Here is a 19,047-nt window from a genome sequence, read left to right as displayed (position 1 = left end):
TATAAAAATGGGCATGCGTATGTGAGAAAGAAAACCACAAAAGAAGAACTGTGAATAGCTAATACTCAAACACTCTAATTCTAAAGCACATAGTTTGACATAAAGTAAGCCCCTCAATAACCCAGTAATTGCAATAATTATTCCTTATTATTATAACAATATGTGAGTATGAAATCTGATACATATTATAGAAAGCTACAGAAACTAGGAAGCGCCAGCAAAGGAAGCTGCTACACCCTGAATACAAAAATGTCGCACAAGAAGCTCTTAGAGTCCCAGGAGAACGAGGCCTCTCCAAGGGCACCAACCAAACTCGCAAGGAAGCTGTCAGTCATGTTTCTAACCTGCCGGGAACTTCTCGGAGAAGTTCACATCCTTCTGGCAACTATAATAGGAGAAGAGCAGGGCAGAGTCAGCAATCTCCGTTGAGAACTCATCTGAAGTTTGGCTTCCTGAGAACTGGTGTTTATTTGCCATGGGAGGAAGAGGAAGAAGACATTGAAACAAGAACACAGATTCATTGGAAAAAGGATATTCAGTTTTTAGAAGAGGGATACTTGTCCTACACTCCAAATCTCTTCTCTCCCCCACCTCCTACCCATTACTACCTTCTCGAGATTCTTACCGATGAAAAGAAACAGACCCCAAATCAGTCTACACTCCAAAACCAGTACAGTGTTTAAAAGGTAAAGGGAATGTTGTTTGTGTAGTATTTTATTATAAAAGTAATCTATGATCTGTACAGAAAAGTTAACAAAAGAAATGAAAAGCACCAATAATTCCATCACCCCGAAACAATCACTTTTAATATATTGGCATATGTTAGTTTATTTCAACATTTCTGAAATCATACATACTTATCTAATTTTTTTCATATAACCTGTAACATTAGCATTTCTGTGTTGCTCTTAATAAAAGTACTTTTCACTGGCTGTGTGGATGTATAGCAGAAGAGTCCCGATGGCGAGAAGTGCTGAGGCACAGAAGAAATCAGCAGTCAGCTATCTGAGACCATATCGTCTGCGGCTTTCAGAACAGGGAGCTTCAGGATTCACGTAGACAACTCTGAAAGAACCATTCTCCTTCTTCAGAACTGCAGCATCCTCTTCTCCTCCCTAAGAGGAATTCAGGCCAGAAGACCCCAGACCCTGGCCTCTCTGAATTCTCTTCCCCAAGTCCCAGGCAAGACAATGAAAACTAAATGTGGTTCTGGTAATCCGACTCTGTTTCTTCTTCTGCAACTTCCGGGTGTGAGAGAAGTGAATAGGTGACTGTATTCTCAGCCTAGAGAAAGCAGAAAGGAACAGTGGGCATCCACAGAGAGGTCACAAGAACGAAGGCAGCAGAAGAGGCGGCAGGGGAGAAGGAGAAGGGAGGAGGACAAGCAGGTGGCTGGGATGGCTCACCTCAGTTTTGGCAGCCTCTTCATCATCAGTGAAAGTGGCTGTGGGCAAGAAGAACAGAGATCAGCGGGAGCACCTCTGTAGGATGGGGACTACCCATGCTGCGGCTGAGGCCCAAACCAGGCTTGCGGTGGGGACCCCTGAACCCCAGCTCAGGCCTGCAGGCCAGAAGCTTCATGCCCTACCCACTCTCGGTGTCCCAGATGTGGCCTCCCCGCTGGCCACACTAGTAAAGGAAGTCAGTCATTGTGTGAGTTTTCCTTGACGCAACCAGGCAACTCCGGGGACCTGAGACATTGGGGGAGAGGTGCGGGGTATGCAGTCTTAGAGTGACGTAATCCAGACTTTTGCCAGCCACGGATGTGGCCTTTTCACGTTGGCCAGATGTAGTATGCCTTTGTTGGAACTTTGAAGAATCTGATACTCCCTGACATCATAAAGAAAGAAAGCATGAGAGCGACAGTGAGCAAGGGAGGCTGGAGGGAAGGAAAGGAGGAAGCAAGCCAGCCAGCCAGTGCTCTCCCTGGTGCATATCTAAAACACATCCACATTTCCTTGTGTTTTGGCCAATAAACTCACTTTGCCAGTGCGAAAAGCAGCCTCAGTAACTGCAAAGCAGCATTCCTCAGGAAGTGGGGAAGGAGTCTGAGACAATGCATCTAGTGTCTTCATTCATCTCCAGGACACAAGGAGTCCTTGTGTGCCATGCTCCAACTTCTGGAACAAAGCACGTCCTGAATTCTCCTTCTAATGCATCCCTCAACAATCCCAGCAACCTAGTTGCGCCTTTCGGGAAACCATCAGCCCCAGTGTCTTTCTGTGAAATAAATGCCGTGTGAAATATATTTATGCCAGTGTAGGTAGAACCAGACATCAAAATGGCTAATCCACTTGTGTTTGGACTTTTTCCCACATCGGTTTGGCCCTGGTGCAGACTCAGGTCCATATCCCCACTTGGTCTGGCCACAGGACATAACAGCCTTGCGCAAAGCACAGCTGAACAGATGGGCCATTTTGCTCAAGCTCTCAAATCTGTTGGCTCTGCTCTGAGTCATACTCCAGCCATCTGAGATGAAGTCCTCTAGGGCTTCTTTTTTCTGTCCATTTCTGCTGTCTGGGAGTCCCCAGAGAAAGCTCCAGGTTCCTTTGTGCTCTGGCTTTAACTACAATCAGGAAGTCGCCTGGGCTATTCCTGCTCCTTTAACATATTCCCACTTGGGCCAGGAGTTGGATGGTCACTGACTCTCAGAATGTCAGACCTGGAAGGGCTAAGAGATCATCCAGGCCAGCACACCCATTTCCTCAATGAGGCGACTGAACCCCAAGAGGGGGAATGACACTCAAGATTCCATTTTATGATAGTGACAGAGCTAGTGCCAGGCCCACATTTAAAAAACCTACACGAGTGGGCATTAGAACCAAGCTTTGCCCGCAAAGGAAAGCCCACTAATGCAACTAGTATCCCAGAATTTTCTCAGGCCAAAATCTCCTCTTAAAGTTCCACTAAGAGCTGAGTTCTGTTACCCTTACCCCATCACTTCACAGAGACAGACTCTGAAGCCAATCTAGACTGTATTTCTTAGGCCTCTTTCTCCTTTCCTCTAGAATGTTATCCCCTTAATTCTATTTGCCTTAGCCTTACAACATCTAACCCCAGCCCTGTGCTAGCTCTTCCAAAGCTCCACAGAAAGACTTAAATATCTCTGAAGTCCTGCTCTGGAAATATCCCCAGCAGTCCTAGCCCCAGAAACTCAGACAAGGCTCTCCCCTCTCCATCTAGGACAGGTGTTCATCTTCTCCTCATCTCCAGTGAGGTGCTCTTTAGGCCCAGGAGTTAATCTCAGAACCGACCAAGAGATCTGAGCCCCTGCCCTCCTCCCACTGCCCCCTCCCTCTCCTGTGCTCCCAGCAGAACTCACACAAGCTGCTTCTTGATGCACAAGGCAGGGTGTCATTGAGCCCCCAAAGGGGGACCCGCACTCACCTGGCTCCTCAGGGAGGGTCCCTCCCATTTCCCTGTGCTCAGGGGTTCCTGGGAGAGCTAGGAGGGGCACACAGGAGGTTAGTAGGATTATGGGGTAGGGACCGAGTCTTCAGCACGGAGGACCACCAGAGGCAAGACTGGGTTAGAACCAACACACACCCTTTGCCCACACAGATGCCGTCTCTCCTCCCCACTCCCCAGGGACTGCCCTAGCCTGTAAAAGAGCTGGTCTAGAGACACGTACGTTGGCTAGGTTAAGAGTAGGGACTCCTGGGACTGTCAGGAAGGCCATTCTAGTGCATCTTTCTTGAGCCTGCTCTGCCTTTTAAAAAATACCTCTCTCTGCCTCTCGGTATCTCTCCCTGAATCTCTACATGTACTTCTCATCAGTAACTGAGGTCTTGGCTATGAACCAACTGCAAAGTGCTTTGTGAGGTATTAGTAGTATTATTTTCTCTTTGTCAATGGCTCTGAGTCTTTTTTCCCCTTTACTGTCTCTGTATCTCGATGTCTCTAGGGCTTCCTCTCGCCAGCAGGCCAGCTTTCCAGTGTCATGACTTGTGGCGGTTTGCTTATTAGGGTTCTGTGGCACCCTCCTTCTCCCTTGGCTCTTTTACTTTAGTACCACGGGAGAAGGAGGCTGCTTTCCAAGAGCTGAAGTTCTTCAGCTGATCAGTCAGTGAACACATGTTCACTCATCATCTTGCTGCATGGCAAGCATGTGCTAGCAGCTGGTGGGGGGTGGGGGGGCAGAGAGGGGAAGCACAGAACAAGGAGACATGGTTACTGCCCTCCTGTGCTCTTGCCAACCGCTTTGGAATAGAGCTTAGTTCTTTAAATGCAGCCTGCGTGGGTTCCTTGATCGGGAATCCATCTTTCTGCGCTGCTTCGTCTCTCCTTTTGTTCTGCCTCATGATCTGTGGCTGCAATGGCATCAAACTGCTGACAGCACCCTCCTTACTCTTCCCCGATCCCCATCCTAGCCACAATGCTTCTCATGTCCACGTCTTGGCCCCCATGCCTGGAATGCTCTTCTAGCCCTCTCTGCCTGGTTAGCTGCTCCCCTCAGACATCCTCCCTAATGATAACAGCTCATACTCTGTGATGTTTGCTGTGTGCCAGGCACTGTTACAAGAGTTGCAGACTCATTCATCCTCACAAACGTATGAGGTGGGTTCTATTCGCATCCTCATTTTTCAGATGAAGAAACTGAGGCACAGAGCAGTTGAATGTGATGAGAAAAACAACTTTTGTCTTCCTGAAAAAACAACTTTGTTTTCCTGAGTTGCGGCCTAAGCATTTTACAGCATGATAACCCTGCTTACACCCAGATCCTGGACATTAAAGATAAAGACTTGAGCTTAGGATTCCAGCCATGAGTTCTCGCTTTGCTTGTCCTGGGGCACCTTTTAAAATAACCACGTAGAGTTAAGCCCGCAAAAAAGTTAGTGTCCTCCACCCCATCAACTTATAAGTAGTAGTTGTGTGCTACCCTGTTCTCTCTCTCCTGCTCACCCATGCATGACCTGGGAGAGAGGACTACCACTCCCCTTCCCATTTCTGGGATCTGTAAGTAGCAAACCTTGTGACTCTACTTCCTCTGTGTCAGTGTATTGAAACTGTACTTTCAATCAAAATGACCCCGGGGTTTTCACTTCCCCAATCTGGGAGCTCAGATGCTGAGGGAGCTGCCAACCCTATGTGGGTGGCTTGTGGCTCCTCATTCAGCAGGTTCTTGAATGAAGACACCAGCTCCATCTTCTCAACACATTGAGTAACTCACCCAACATTATTTGGCTGGTAAGCTGAGGAGCTGAGATTTGAACTCAGGCAGTCTGGCCCCACCAGGTGTGCTTCAGTCATGACACAACACTGCCTCCCTGTGAAGCCTTCTCTAACTGCCCCAGCCTATGCTGGGTTACACCACGTGATAGCCTTTGCATTCTCTAATACTGGTCTTATCCCCTCTAATTATAATAATCTATTTATATTTCAGTCTTCCCCACAATATTGTGAACTCCCTGAGGGCAGAGACTGAACTTCTTTATCTTGGCATCATCCGCAGAGTCCATCACAGTGCTCGACACATAAGCAAGTTTGTTCAGTTCTGTTAAATGAATCAGTGAATAAAATATGGGACTATATCTGAATGCTAAGGATTCCCTAGCCCAAAGATAAGGGTTCTAGCAATGTGTGGGGTTAGGGCCTTGGCTAAATAGGAACTGATAACAAGAGGGACCAAGAGGAGCCACAAACCTGAAATCTGCGTTCGCCTGAGGCGGAACCAGGCTGCCGTGGCACCAGCAATAGCCACTGCAGCAACGCAAGCCACTGCGGCCACAACCACTGTCACCGACGATGAGGAGCTGCTCAAGCTGGACCCTGGGGAAGACAGACCTCAGGCCAGGCAGTACCCTCCCTGTTACACCTCACCCTCCCTGCCCTCCTCCAGTGCCACACTTACTTCCTCCCCCAACTTCACCTGCACAGGATTTCTATGACTGTGCTTGTGCCTGCCCCATGCCCACGTTTCTCTAATAATCAAATGAAGGAACAAGGCTGAGTGTGTAAGGCAGAGGGAAGGGTTCCTCTTAGCCCTCGGGGAGAGCAGGGAGGACGGACCCAAAGCCTCCACCACTGTACCCAGCACACCCTTGAAGTGTCAAGAACATGCCATGCTTTTGAGAGTGAATGGACATATCATGAGACATGAGAAGAAAGTAGGAAAACCTCAGCTCTTAGGAGTGTCCAGGAGCTTAGGGAACTTCCGAACCGATGAGAGAGCTCTGTTTCACTGCTGGGCTTGGTGGGATGGAGCCTATATGTCGCAGTGGAACAATAGCCTTGCCACCAATCACCTGGAAGCTGAGGGCTCCGAGCTCTGGCCAGTACTTAGCAAGGTGCTCGTACCCCTGCCCTTCGCCCCAGTGCCAGGTTTGTTGCTCTGGCATTTCCCAGATCCCTGTGTAGGTCCATGTGACCCTATCCCTAATTATCCAACTGCTTTTCTCCCCTCCTTTCACCTTAACAGAGTTCCCACCTCGGACAGTGATGGTCACATGCTGCGATGAGTGCCGGGTCTTCCCCATAAATCCTGTGCAGTGGTACTCGCCACTGTGACTGAGGTTTGCTTGTGGGATAGAGAAGTTGGAACTCATGTAGGAAAACTTCTTGGATTTTCCATTCTGGAAGAATGTGACCTTATTCAGAGGGATGTTTCTCCAGCTGTGGCACCTCAGCACGATGGTCTCGCCTTCCTGGAACACCAGGCTGGGGGTCTGCAGCAGCAGCCAGTCTGAAAGACACAAAGGAACCACAGGACCCAGGAGGTCTTGACCCAAATCTGAGGCCCAGACCATCCTTACTGGTGGGCCGGGATGTGTGGAGGGAAGAGCGTCAGTCTGGAATCAGACACCCCCGGTCTCTAATTCTGGCTGCATCATGTATGAGCTCTGTGATCTCGAGCAAATAACTTAATTCTTCTGGGCCTCAGTTTCCTTGTATGTGCAAATAGTCACAATAACACCGTTAGCTATCTATGGGAGTTCCTGGCACATAGTAGGTGTTCAGGCCATGCTTGTCTTCTCATTCCTGTCCTGCCCAACAGGCCTCTGCAGGAAGGATACAGGAGATCCAGGAGTGCAGTCCTGTCCCCAAGGGAGGGAGGGAGAGGGGGGCCCAGTCTGACATAGGAGAGGATGTGAGGGGGACACAGCAGAGACTGTGTCTTTGGGGAACGTCATGGACATCTAACAAATAGTAGCTTATTTGGTGCATGTCAGCAAATGTGGAATTTCACCTCAGCGGGGACTTTGTCTAAAGGCAGCAGTGACATGCTGGGCCATTAGCCTGCTGTGTACTCCCCCCCTCCCCCGCCCCGAGTTTTCATCCTTTTACTGAGGAAGAAAAAATATGTATTTTATTGTTGTATAGGGAATAGAGGCTAAGGTGGGTATTTCTAATCCTGGCCTCAGCCCACGCATTCCTTTTTCCTAAAGCCATAGGACAGAACAGAGTTGGAAAGAAAGGGTGAAAAACAACAGAGACATTGGAAGGGAGCGGGGAGATGAGGAAAAACTGACAGCGGCCTCACGTGTGCCAGTCAACCACGCTCAGTCCTTTCAGCAGATCAGAATGATGCCAACCAAGTCGCTACCCTGCCTGGTGCGCCTGCTGCATACCCGGGAGAAGATGCTCAATACTGAGAGGGTGCGTGACAGTGAAGAGAAAACCACAGGCCAGAGCTACAGCAGACCATCCAGAGGGACAGTGGGGAGCACCAGGCCTCGCCACTGTGTCGCACTGCGCCTCTCTCCCTGGGGAGGCACCCCCGCATCCCACCCATTCCTCCCATAACATCCTGTGTATTCCTCCCCTTGAGGAACCCAGGCCCTGGCTAGACGTCCTACTCCAGGACTAGGTGAGCAGTTGCGGTTCTCTAGACGGCCTCTTTTACACAGGCTGGATTGGGGTAGGTGGGATGCTGAGAGTTGTGAAGACTTTTAAATGAGCTAGAACCCAGAGAAAATGTCAGAGCTGCTTCCATGTAGCACCAGCAACCATTTCTTGCACTTCCCTCACCCTGGGTGATCCCCTCTAGAGAAGGTGCACATGGTTAGAACAGCGCTTCCTTCTCAGCAAAGCCTCTGCTGGTCTCAAGTTGCAAGGTGCACAGTGGACGTGTCACCCTTAGGCTGGTTGGTGCAAGAGGGCCACCTTAGGTCTCCTTGGGGACAATTTCTTGGTGCAGATCTTGAGGGCAGGGCCCAGCTTCATGTTCACAGCACTCATGAGATGTTCTTTAAGTCATAAAAGGGCCTTTGCATCAGTGTACTGGGAACAAAACTCCTCTGCAATCTCCTGGAAGCCTTGTAGAGAAGCAATACACTCACACACCTCCTCCACCCTCCAGTGGCTGAGGTTACTGGGTAGGAGCACAGGGTTGAGGCCATGAATCCCAGTGTAGGCAGAGCTGTGTGGAGGTTCCCTGGGTCACATTCCCGCGTGCAGCTCTCACGGATAAAGGCCCAGGGACGCTGGAGAGAGTGCTTTCACCGTAACTGGGATTCTCTGAACCCCTGTGGCACGTGCCCTGGGTCGTAGCATGGGTGATGTCAGAGGAGCTACAGCAGGGTCGCACTGGTGAACACAAGCATGGTGGGCTTCTTGAAACTCTCATTTTTCTCCTCTTCAACCAGAACTGGCAGCTACAGCTCACGCTGAACCTTTTAACACAGCTCCGGGCGCAGAAACCTCCTGGAGCCACAGAACTGCTCTGCAGGAGTGGGCTCCCCACAGTGCTGGAGCTTTAGGGGATTCGTCTTCTCCTCCACTCAGCACATGGCTGTCCCCTCCCCCAGGGCCACCTGACAGACTCTCATTCAGCCCCGTCGGGAGGCCAGTCTGCAGCGGCTTTTCAGCAACGGGGAACAGTGTGCTCCATCCTGGATACCACAGCCCTCAGTCCTGAGGGTGAGCGTGCGGGGCTTCACAGTGACTTGTGGAGGTTGGTTTGAGTCCCCGTGGATCTGGACGCCGTGGCTCACGGAGGCGGTGCTGCTGATGGCCCAGGGCCACGGCTACCAATTCCCCACTTGGTGAGTTAGCACTCCCGCTGGTCACTAGTTCAGCTTCTTCTCCAAGCCTGCTCTCCTCCTCCATGGCCTCGGGGCTCTCTGCTCCTGGAGAAACCTTGGCAGGAGCATGGAAGCCACTGTGGAGTCGTCATCTCCCTCCAGCTCGCATTCGACAGCCAGTGCCTGGGTTTGCCCGGCAGGTGCACGGACTGCATGTGGAAGGCCACAGGGCCCTGGGCTGTGGTGGCTGAGAGGCAGTGAGCCTTGTGGCTGCTGCTGCTGGACCCACGGCAGCGCGTGGCTGTGTGGGGAAGCACTGGGACTGATGGTACTGGAGCTGTTGCCAGGCGTAGATAACAACCTGCTCCCACATCAGCACCTGTTTTTCCAAGAGCTGGACCTGTTGCTGTTGCTAAGTCAATGAACGGGGATGGTCTGTCAGGTGACAGAGCTAATAAGGGTTTCTGTTCCATCCTGCTGACCACTGCCACCTACTTTTATCTTCTTGGCCGTTGCACTTTCTGTCTCCATCTAGCTGCCTGGGATCAGTCATTGCTTGGGATGCAGGCACGGGCTCCACCCCTCCTGTGCCTCTCCTGGGACAGCGGCCACCACCACCTGTTCCTGAGGAGCCATGGACCCAAAGGCCCAGGTGTGTGGCCTTTTGACTGGACCCATGAGCCTTAGAACGCTATTCCCACACCTCTACCAGCTGGACTAAGGCTAAAGAACTGGCCTGAGACCCTAGAGGGAGCTGGAGCCTCAGCTAGGGCCTGGCTAGAGGCTGGGGGAGGCTAGCGCCAGAGGAGGCTGAAGAGGGGAATGGCCTCCTGGGTGCAGCCTTGGGCTGAGGCCTGTTGTTCCTCACTGCCAAGTTCTCTACCTAAACTGCATCTACATGGACTCCAGGAGCCTGAGCAGATGCCACCTCCTGCTGGTCTGCAGCCGCTTCCCTAATAGGCATCAGGATGAATGGAGAGGCAAGAGGCACCTTCTGGGCCAGGGTCTGGTTTACCTGGAATAGGTTTCCCAGCCATGGTCTTGGATACGTCTGGGCCTGGGCCAGGTTGAGGGGGGAGGAGGTGGTGTTCCCCAGGGGCACAGACTGTGTCAAGGTGGTGACACTGGGAGAGTTCACTCTGGGATTGATTGGTGAGTCGTGAGGCTGGTGTTGTGGCCAGATTGACTGAGGCCTGGCTGGTGCTCAGCTGCCGTGTCGTGCTGGTGTTTGGGGGAGCTGGCCTGCTGGCCGGCAGCAGTGGTGGCCAGCTGGCCAGCAGCCAAGCTATGCAGCTGGGCCTGCGGAGCTGCTGCTGGACACGAACTGGTGGAAATGCTGATGCCCACAGAGCTGCCACAGCTGCGCCTGCAGAGCCTGCTCTGCCTGCTGTTCGTGCAGCAGCACTGAGGTGTCCGGCAACGCGCACCACCACCTGCATGGGGACTCCCATGGGTGCAGCTGGCATTCTGTGGGCTCTAGTCTCCGTGACAGTGGTGCAGAGTCCCCATGGCAGGCGCGCGGGCTCAAGGCAAGCTCACTTCTAGCTCTGCACCTGGGTCCTTCAGGATGGTGTCCAGCTCATGTGCCAGGGTTCCTCGTCAACACCTCTGGTGGTCGGGTGGGAACTTGCTCAGTCTTGGGGCAGGGATCCCTCACTCTGCCCTTTCCTGGAGAGGCAGGGCACTGAGGTTGCGGCCCTGCCAGGCCTCTGGCGCTTCCCTCCAGGACCCTCTTTTCCCGCTGAGCACAGAGGGTAGAGATTGCAGGCTCACCTGGCCTAGATAACTTTGAGGCAAAGTTGGGAATTGGGTGAGGGAAGGGGACTAAGTGAAGGAAAGCAATGACAATACTCAACATAATCGCATTGCAGCTTTTCTTTATGAGAACCTATTTCTTGCCAGGATCTTTGGAAAATCATTGGTCTGTTCAGCAAACATTTATTAAGCCCTGCCCTGTGCCTGGGGCTGGAAATATAAAGATAGTGAAAACACAACTTTCACCTCAAGTTGCACAGAGGGCAGGGGGTAGGGAAATGCTGATTCTCACCAGAACCTGATGCGGGGACAGGAGTGCAGTAGTATCTCCACTGAGCAGATGAGGAAACTGAGGCGCAAAGGTAAATGAAATCACCTGTTTACTTGGCTAGTAATTCCCGTGGCTAGGATTCAGTTGTGGTCTGTCTATGCATTTGACTCTGCCATAAAAATGGAAGGATTTCTGTGAATTAGGGATTTCCTCCTGCTTCTCTCACACCCGGCTGCCTCTTTGTGGCCTTGTCACCTTCTTGCTCAGTCAGCACTGAGATAAAAGAGCCCAACATATTCTGAGTAGTCTCTTAGGAACGTCCATCTCACCACTCATACTAAGCCAAGGAGGTGGGTTGAAAAGGGAAATGAGTGGACAAAACCCATGTCAGACAATTGACAGCCATGCTTCCCAGTAAGCAGGCAATTCCCCTTTCCTGAAAACCTCTGCCGTGTCAGCAGGTTTCATCTCTCCTTGTTCTCCCAGACTCTCCCAGGCCTTCCCCCACTGACCAGAAATCACATCCAGATGCACAGGGTCACTGAGGCTGGTCTGCTCTTTCTGGCACCTGTAGTCCCCGCTGTCCTTGCTGCCGGCCTTGAAGCTGTAGCTGGGCTGGTTCTGGTTCGCGATGAAGGTCCCATTATGGAACCACTGGGTGCGGTTGCTTTCATAGAAGTTGGTCCCCTGACACATCAGTGTCACGTAATCCTCCTTGAGCACACTGACCCACGCAGGCTGAATGGTCAGCACAGCCTTCGGGAGATCTGCTGAGGGGCAGAGAGAGGAGGCAGCATGAGGAAATGGGACCCCAAGGGCCTAAGCAGACCCCAAATCTCAGACGATGGAAGACTGTGGCATGCTGGAGACGTCAAGAGAGGAACCCAACCCAGAACTGTTCTACAACTGAAGGCAATTCCTCCGCCTCATGCAGCCCACACAGGGGCCCCCAAGAACCCAGGTTCTCTCAGGGAGTTTGGCTCCTCTTCAGAGGAGAGGACAAGAGGTAGGGGCGCGGGAGAGGGGAAGCACGTGTGCGTGCCCACACACACACCCTTTGGGGAATCACTTTCCTCCCCTGTGAGCTGAGGCACCTGGACGCTAGTGGATAAGCTGTCTCCACAGCTGGGTAAAGACAAGTGGGGACATCTGGTGGGGGTGCCAGGCTGAGAGCAGGCATCACATTTCTGTTCCGACTTGTTCCATCCTTTATCCTTTAGACTAGACCTGTCCTCACATCCAAGCACAGAGGAGTCTCTGTGACCTGGGAAGAATAACAAAGAGGAGACTTCCCTGGTGGTCCAGTGGTTAAGACTCCACGCTTCCAGTGCAGGGGCGGGGGTTCCATCCCGGTCAGGGAACTAATATCCCACATGCGGTGCGTGTGGCCAAAACAAACAAACAAAACAACCTCCTTCATATGGGACTTCCCTGGTGGCACAGTGGTTAAGAATCCGCCTGCCAATGCAAGGGACACGGGTTCATTTCCTGCTCCAGGAAGATCCCACATGCCATAGAGCAACTAAGCCCATGTACCACAACTACTGAGCCTGTGCTCTAGACCCTATAGGCCACAACCACTGAGCCTGTGTGCCACAACCACTGAAGTCCCTGCACCTAGAGCCCGTGCTCCACAGCAAGAGAAGCCACTGCAGTGAGGATCCCACACACCACAATGAAGAGTAGCCCCTACTCTCCGCAAATAGAGAAAGCCCGTGTGCAGCAATGAAAACCCAAAGCAGCCAATCAATCAATCAATTTATTTAAAAAAAAGAAGAGGAAAGAGGGGGAAAGGCTGGAAGGCCAGTCTAGGGAGCCCTGGGTTCAGTGTCCCAGGGAGAGCCCCACCACACTACCAGTCCTGGGAGATGGAGAGCTTAGTGGTGCAGAGAAAGCAGTGCCCAGCAGTGTTCACACCACCAAGCTGCAATCAGCAGTATCTCCTCCTATTTCTGTTCAGGGGAACAGGCCCAGAAGACTTCAGATACATGCAAAGTAAAAGATTTATCAACCCATGGGGTTACCCTAAACAAATCATGTGAGTTTGCATGTGGCTGAAACTAAGTTGGCCTGGGCTCGTGATTTAATTTGGAGAGAGGAAGGCAACTGAGATAGAGGACCGTTATTTTCTGTGACAGAATCTGTGAGGTCTCACTGTAACAGAAGCAGCAGTGCTGAGGCACCTGTGCCCCATGGCTGTCCATCCCTGGCTTCCCTGGAGGAAGGCAAGGAGGAAGGAGAAGGCGGGGCAGGACATCTGGTGGGAGCAACTTTCCCGGCTCTGCCTGGGTCCTGGGTGGCTGGTGCATCCAGAGCAGCTCCAGACAGGGTGCAGGGTAGCTGGGGTGGGTAGCTGGTGGAGGGAGGGTATGTGGTGAGCACTTACCAGGTTTTCCAGCAACAGGAGCTGTAAGAGAGAAAGCAAAGATCAGCTTGCTTTCGCAGCACATATGATGATTCTTCACTATAAATAATCACCTCCTTGCAAATCCCCTTCTCTCGCTGGTCTCTGTCTGCGTTACATTCACCTGGGTTGTCCACGCCTTTACTTCTTCAGCGGTGTGTTAACGAAATTACCACACGAGCAGGCAGGTTGGTATCTCTGTAAATGTACTAAGGACCCTAAACCGCCTTTCGGGCACTTCTCTCTAGTATATTTGCTCTGTGGCTCTTGGCAGTGAGTCTCATATTTTCCCTACTCCTCAAACTTTCCAGTCTTCTGTCTCCAGTCCCCTCTCACTCAAAGCTTCCTTTATCTTTCCTTTATCCTCCACAGAGAAAACTAAATGAGTTAGACAGGAGGTCTCACATCTTCTCCCAGCTAAATCATCTAACCTATCTGCATCTCTATCCATCTTCCTTTCTTGGTTTTCACTGAGGACATCTCTCTTCCTACCTGTGACCAGTCTCTATCCCGGATCACATCCCCTTTTACCTGCTCAAGGATTTCCCTCTCTCTGTTATTTCCTTTCTCTTCATCACCCATTTCTTCTTCTCAGCTGGACCTTTCCTATCAACATAAATATATTCCAGGATCTTTCATTAAAAGGAAAAAAATCTCATTTGACCCCACATGTAATTCCAAAATCATTTCTCTGCTCCCTTTCTCAGCCTGATTTCTCAATTCTTTTTCTACATAAGCTGTCCTTATTTCTTCTCTCCCCAGTCACTGTTTCATTCTCTGCAATTTGAACTCACCATTCCACTAAAGCTTTTCTTGTCAAAATCACCAATGACCTCAATGTCAAATCAACTGGACACATTTTATTTCTCTCCCAGATTCCCCTATATAACTGTATATCTTCACCATCTACCCAGGTACTCATGCCTGAAAACTGCAAGTCCCCCTTTTATTCCTCTCTCTCCCAAACCCCATCTGCCTTCATACTGGGAAAGCTGTGCTCATCCCGCTTCCAGTTAGCTCTTGGATGCAGTGACTTCAGTCCATGTCCACACTGCTTTAGGTCACCACCAGCTTTATCCCATCTCCTGACTTATCTCTTTCCTTCTTTTGTTCCCCTGACAATTCACTCCCCACAGAGAAGCTAGAATTATTTTTTAAAAAACCAATCAGATAATGTCACTCTCCTGCTTATAAGCCTTCACTGCACTTCCTTTGCTCTTAAAATAAAATGTAAATATTTACAGGGCGACACCTGACACAACCCCTGCTCACCTCTCCAGCCTCATCTCAAGCACCACTCCCCCTGCTCATTGAGCTCCTATGACGCCAGCCCTCTTTAAATTCTTCAAACTTAGGACTTTTCTGCATGCTGATCCTGGTACTCTAAACCTGCTTCCTTTGTATCTTCAAATGGCTTAATCCTTATCATGCTTCAGGTCCTAGCTTAAAAGTTACTTCCTCAGAAAATTCTTTCCATATCATCCTGTTAACGAAGGATGTTCTCGCATCTCCTTCACAACAACTGTTCTTATCAGAGTATCCTGTTTACAGCTTTATAGCCATTTTCCAGTTCATATTTATGCATTTGTGTTCCTTTACTTACTGTTTATGTCCCTCAGTAGAATGTAAGCTCAAAGAGGGCAGTAGCTATATCAATTTTATTTGCCAATGCTCTGGAAATCATTCATTGAGTCCATCTAGGTGGGAGGTAAGAGAGCCCAAAGTTGTGCTGAAAATAGAAAGTGAAGATGAGGACATGAGAGAAATGTAAGAGGCAGTGAGAGTGTGGCACTTGATGAGGTGTGGAGGTCATATAAATGGGTGACGAGGAGAAAGGTTAGTTGTGCTCACACAGATAGAAATGTTAGGAGGAGAAGAACATCTGTGAGGGGACGATGATAGCTGGATTTTGAATGTGTTTTGTTTCTGAGCTGACAAATCAATGTGGAGGTTTCCAACCAGCAGGTGGAAATATGAAATTGTACTTGACACAAATGAGAAAGATAGGTTTGGAAATTACTGACATAGAAGTGATAGCTGAAAACAAGAGTGTGTAGGGGTGACAATGTGACAGGGCAGGAAACAGGTAAAGAAGTAGGACTAAGAGGAGGAGGAAGAGAAGACAAAAGTAAAAGATGAGAAAAGTAGAGAGAAGTCACCTTCCATTTATTCTTTCAACAAATATTAGTGAATACTAAATATGTTCATACTCAGTATAGTCACTCTGAGGGAGACAAAGACCTTCTGCTTTAGGTCAGGAAGGTTGTATCTCTTGTTCACTGATAAATCCCCAAGTCCTAGAACAGAGCCTACACATAGCATTTACTTAATGTTTAAACAAGGCAGTTTGTGAAATCTCGGAAAGCAGAGAGTATGTGTACACATGGTCTGGCTCTAGAGGAAAATCTACTTGTGAGAGTAGAATTGGAGCTTTATAAAGTAGGCAATAGAGCAGCACTGAAGGCATTTATAAAGTACAGTGACTCAGCTATAGATGTAGTTGAAAGAGTCACGGCCTCAGTGTGTAGCATGGATTCAGGGAAGAGGAGACAGGACAGACAAGGCTGGATCAGAGGTGTTGTAGAAATTGAGTTACCGAGCAATGAAGACCTAAATATGGTGGCCCAGATAAGAATGGGAAAGATGGAGTAAGTCCTTGATAACTTAGCAAAAGGGCAAATGAATAAGAATACCAAAAGTCTCTCCCAGGAGTCTTGCCTAGGTATCACATCGGTATCACTATAGCAGAGGAAGGGAAGCATGCTACCTCTCCAGGCTTGAGCTTCTCCATGTGAAAAGTGAGGTGGTTCAGTGCTCCTTTTTCATGTTTTCTACTTCAGTCCATTTCGTCCTGCTCATAGGGGAATACTCTCTCTTCTTCACCTCCACCTTCTGTCCCAATATCATCCAGCATTAAGGACCAGAGCTCCCAGAGCTGACCAGATTTTACTATCAATCATAGTATATGACTTGGAAAGTTGACTGCATATCTTCCTCTGGGACTATATTGAAGTGGATTTGAAGGTGGATATTCCAGAAATTGAGCTTGGAGAGACATTCCTGGCAATACAGCTCTCCTACTTGGCCTTCCCTATGCTCTTCCTCCCACCATCACTGTCAGTCCCCGGCCCTTAGCCCACAGCTGAGAACATGGTCAGAAAGTAGCACTCGATCATACCCTAAGATCCTGTCTTTCTCCTTGATCAGTGACAGGACGCATTCCCATGTCTGCAGTGCAAGGGGGCCTGCATGATTTCTCTGGTCCCACAATTGATGACTCTAAAATTGCCTGGCTTATGTATTCTCTGGTTCCCATTCCCTGGATAACTCAGACCCTCCTTTGCTTTTTCCCAGGGGAATCTCCTTTCACATGAAGACAATAGGCTTCTGCTGCCTGAAGTGGTTTCAGGGGCAGGCAGAATGGCCGCTGCCACCACCACAATGTGTTTTACTGCTTCGCCCACCTCCTATTTGTCTAAGACAGCATTAGCCCTCCCACCTGAGACTTGGTCCCAGTGAAACACAAATTTCTAAGGAAGCTAAACACCTTGGCCCCTCATTAGTCCTTCAAGTGTAGGTCACTAGACTCCTCAGAGGTGGCTCAGCTGTGAGGGGTGGCAGAGCACAGGGACCTCGCTGCCCAGTGAGATTGGGCAAAAGACTTAAAAAAACAAAAACTCTGCCAATTTCATAATTTGCCATGGCCAGCAAGGTTGTCAGAATTTGATTTTCATCAGCCAGCCTTTACCCTCCTGACTGTCCTGACATGCCTCCCATGCCAGCCCTCATCCATGCCCAAGCTCAGCCCCAACCAAGGTGGCAGCTGCTGACTTAGAAAGGCACACCTGCCTCTGTTCCTGCGCCACTGTCCCTCCTGGGGACCCTGACTCACCCAGGAATAGCAGAGCTGTCCACAGTAATGTGTGGCCCAAAAGATGGCAGGGTGTACAGTCAGCTCGGTCCCTCCTGGCAGCAGGGAGGGCTAGGAATGAGGGGACCCCCATCACCTCCTGGAGCGAGCCGGTTGGCTCTGACGGCCCAGCACGGCAGGCACAGGCTTCTCTCGAGGCTTGATGGGTTCCACCCCAGAGGACAGACAAATTCTGAAGTCCAAAAGAGGAAGTGAAAAAAAAGAAGTGTTGTTTTATCATTGGCTCCTCCCTTTCCACTCTCTTTCTTCTCAATAGTCCCCTCCCAGAAGATTCAGGGCTTCCCAGAACAATCTGGCTCAGTCCCACTCCAAATTCATAGAAAATGTAGAAACTGGGAAACAAATTCTCCTCTTCCTCCTCTGGGGCCACCTCTGAGCTCAGCCTCTGGGAGGAAGAGAGGGATGCTCACCCAAACTCAGCTCGGAACCACCCGTCTGTCTCCGTCTCTTTAGAAAAAGCCATGGAGGAGGGTGTCCCTGTACTTCTAAATCCATTTAGAGGTCCAGACACCGGCATCAGACGCCTCCTGAGATTGAGCATAGTGGCTTAAGGCCAACCCCCACCATTTGATTTTCTTTATTACCATAATCCTGACTCTGTTTTGGATTGTGGAGCAAGGACAAATAGGTGTGTCACAGTGGCAAAAGGATGATCACACGCATGCTCTTATTTCCCTTTGTAATTCATTCTTTTTTTTTCCTTTTTTTAACTAATTAATTAATTAATTAATTATTGGTTGCATTAGGTCTTTGTTGCTGTGCGGGCTTTCTCTAGTTGTGGAGAGCGGGGGATACTCTTCATTGCGGTGTGCGGGCTTCTCTATGCGGTCGCTTCTCTATGTTTTGGCTCACCGGCTCTAGGTGCACGGGCTCAGTAGTTGTGGTGCACGGGCTTAGTTGCTTCGTGGCATGTGAGATCTTCCCGGACCAGGGCTCGAACCCAGGTCCCATGCATTGGCAGGTGGATTCTTAACCAGTGCGCCACCAGGGAAGCCCTGTCCTTCATTCTTGTACTCTTTCCTCCAACAAATATCTTTGAGCAACAGTGAGTGCCCTGTTTCTTTATCTTTCTCATCCATCACTGTTCTTATCACGATGACATGGTGGAAGAGCAGGGCTTTGGAGCTGTATGAGTCTAATTTTGAACGACAGGTAGCTTCTCAGAACTACAGATTCCTCATCTGTATAAAAGGAAGCTTCTCATGCTTATCCTTCAAGCAGGATTTCTCAGCCTCAGTACTCTTGACATTTGGGGCCCAATAATTCTCGCTGTGAGGACCTGTCCTGTACATTGTAGGATGTTTACCAGCATCCCTGACCTCTACCCAGTAGATGCCAAGGGCACCCCGAAGTTGTGAAAGTGAAAATGTCTCTAGACAATGGCAAATGTTCTCTTGGGGGCAACACTGCCCCTGGTTGAGAACCACTGCACTCAAGGGTTTTGAAAATTAAAAGAGAATCTGTATGCTCACAAAGTCCCTGGTGCGCTGTGGGCATCTGGTCCATGCCAGTTTCCCATTTTTGCTTTCTGTCATCATCCTCCTCACCATTTGTTCCCCCTCAGCATCCCCAGAACATGAAATGCTCCGGGATCTCTCTTGGGGCCCTCTGCTGGGGCCTCTCTCTCAAATGCTCTCTCAGGAAGCAAGCTGTAATCGTCAAGGAAATGACATTGTAAAACCTGTTCTTACACTCTGTGATCTTCAGAAACTCAACAGCCCCA

At 50.0% G+C, this 19,047-nt stretch overlaps 1 protein-coding gene and 1 pseudogene across 4 annotated transcripts; both read right to left on the bottom strand.

Annotated features, from left to right (window-relative positions):
- Positions 1 to 793: 793 nt before the first annotated feature.
- LOC130848911 (low affinity immunoglobulin gamma Fc region receptor II-like) lies at positions 794 to 17,435 on the bottom strand. 4 transcript variants are annotated; one of them, XM_057727325.1, is made up of 7 exons: positions 17,286 to 17,435; positions 13,376 to 13,396; positions 11,502 to 11,759; positions 6,428 to 6,682; positions 5,644 to 5,769; positions 1,407 to 1,444; positions 794 to 1,284 (listed from the first exon to the last, which is right to left on the bottom strand). In XM_057727325.1, exons 1-7 carry the CDS (start codon positions 17,395 to 17,397, stop codon positions 1,198 to 1,200), a joined length of 897 nt encoding a protein of 298 aa, XP_057583308.1. In that variant the 5' UTR covers positions 17,398 to 17,435; the 3' UTR covers positions 794 to 1,197. The 4 variants fall into 4 exon arrangements, with proteins under 4 accessions (XP_057583308.1, XP_057583309.1, XP_057583310.1 ...); XM_057727326.1 differs by having other exon boundaries at positions 11,502 to 11,756; XM_057727327.1 differs by lacking the exon at positions 5,644 to 5,769.
- On the bottom strand, positions 8,077 to 11,325 carry LOC130847997 (polyhomeotic-like protein 1; annotated as a pseudogene).
- Positions 17,436 to 19,047: the final 1,612 nt, after the last annotated feature.

Source organism: Hippopotamus amphibius, chromosome 3 (genome assembly GCF_030028045.1).
Source record: "Hippopotamus amphibius kiboko isolate mHipAmp2 chromosome 3, mHipAmp2.hap2, whole genome shotgun sequence".
Taxonomy (NCBI): Eukaryota; Metazoa; Chordata; class Mammalia; order Artiodactyla; family Hippopotamidae; genus Hippopotamus; species Hippopotamus amphibius.
Note: the sequence above shows the minus strand (reverse complement) of the source record. Positions and strands in the feature narration are given on the sequence as shown.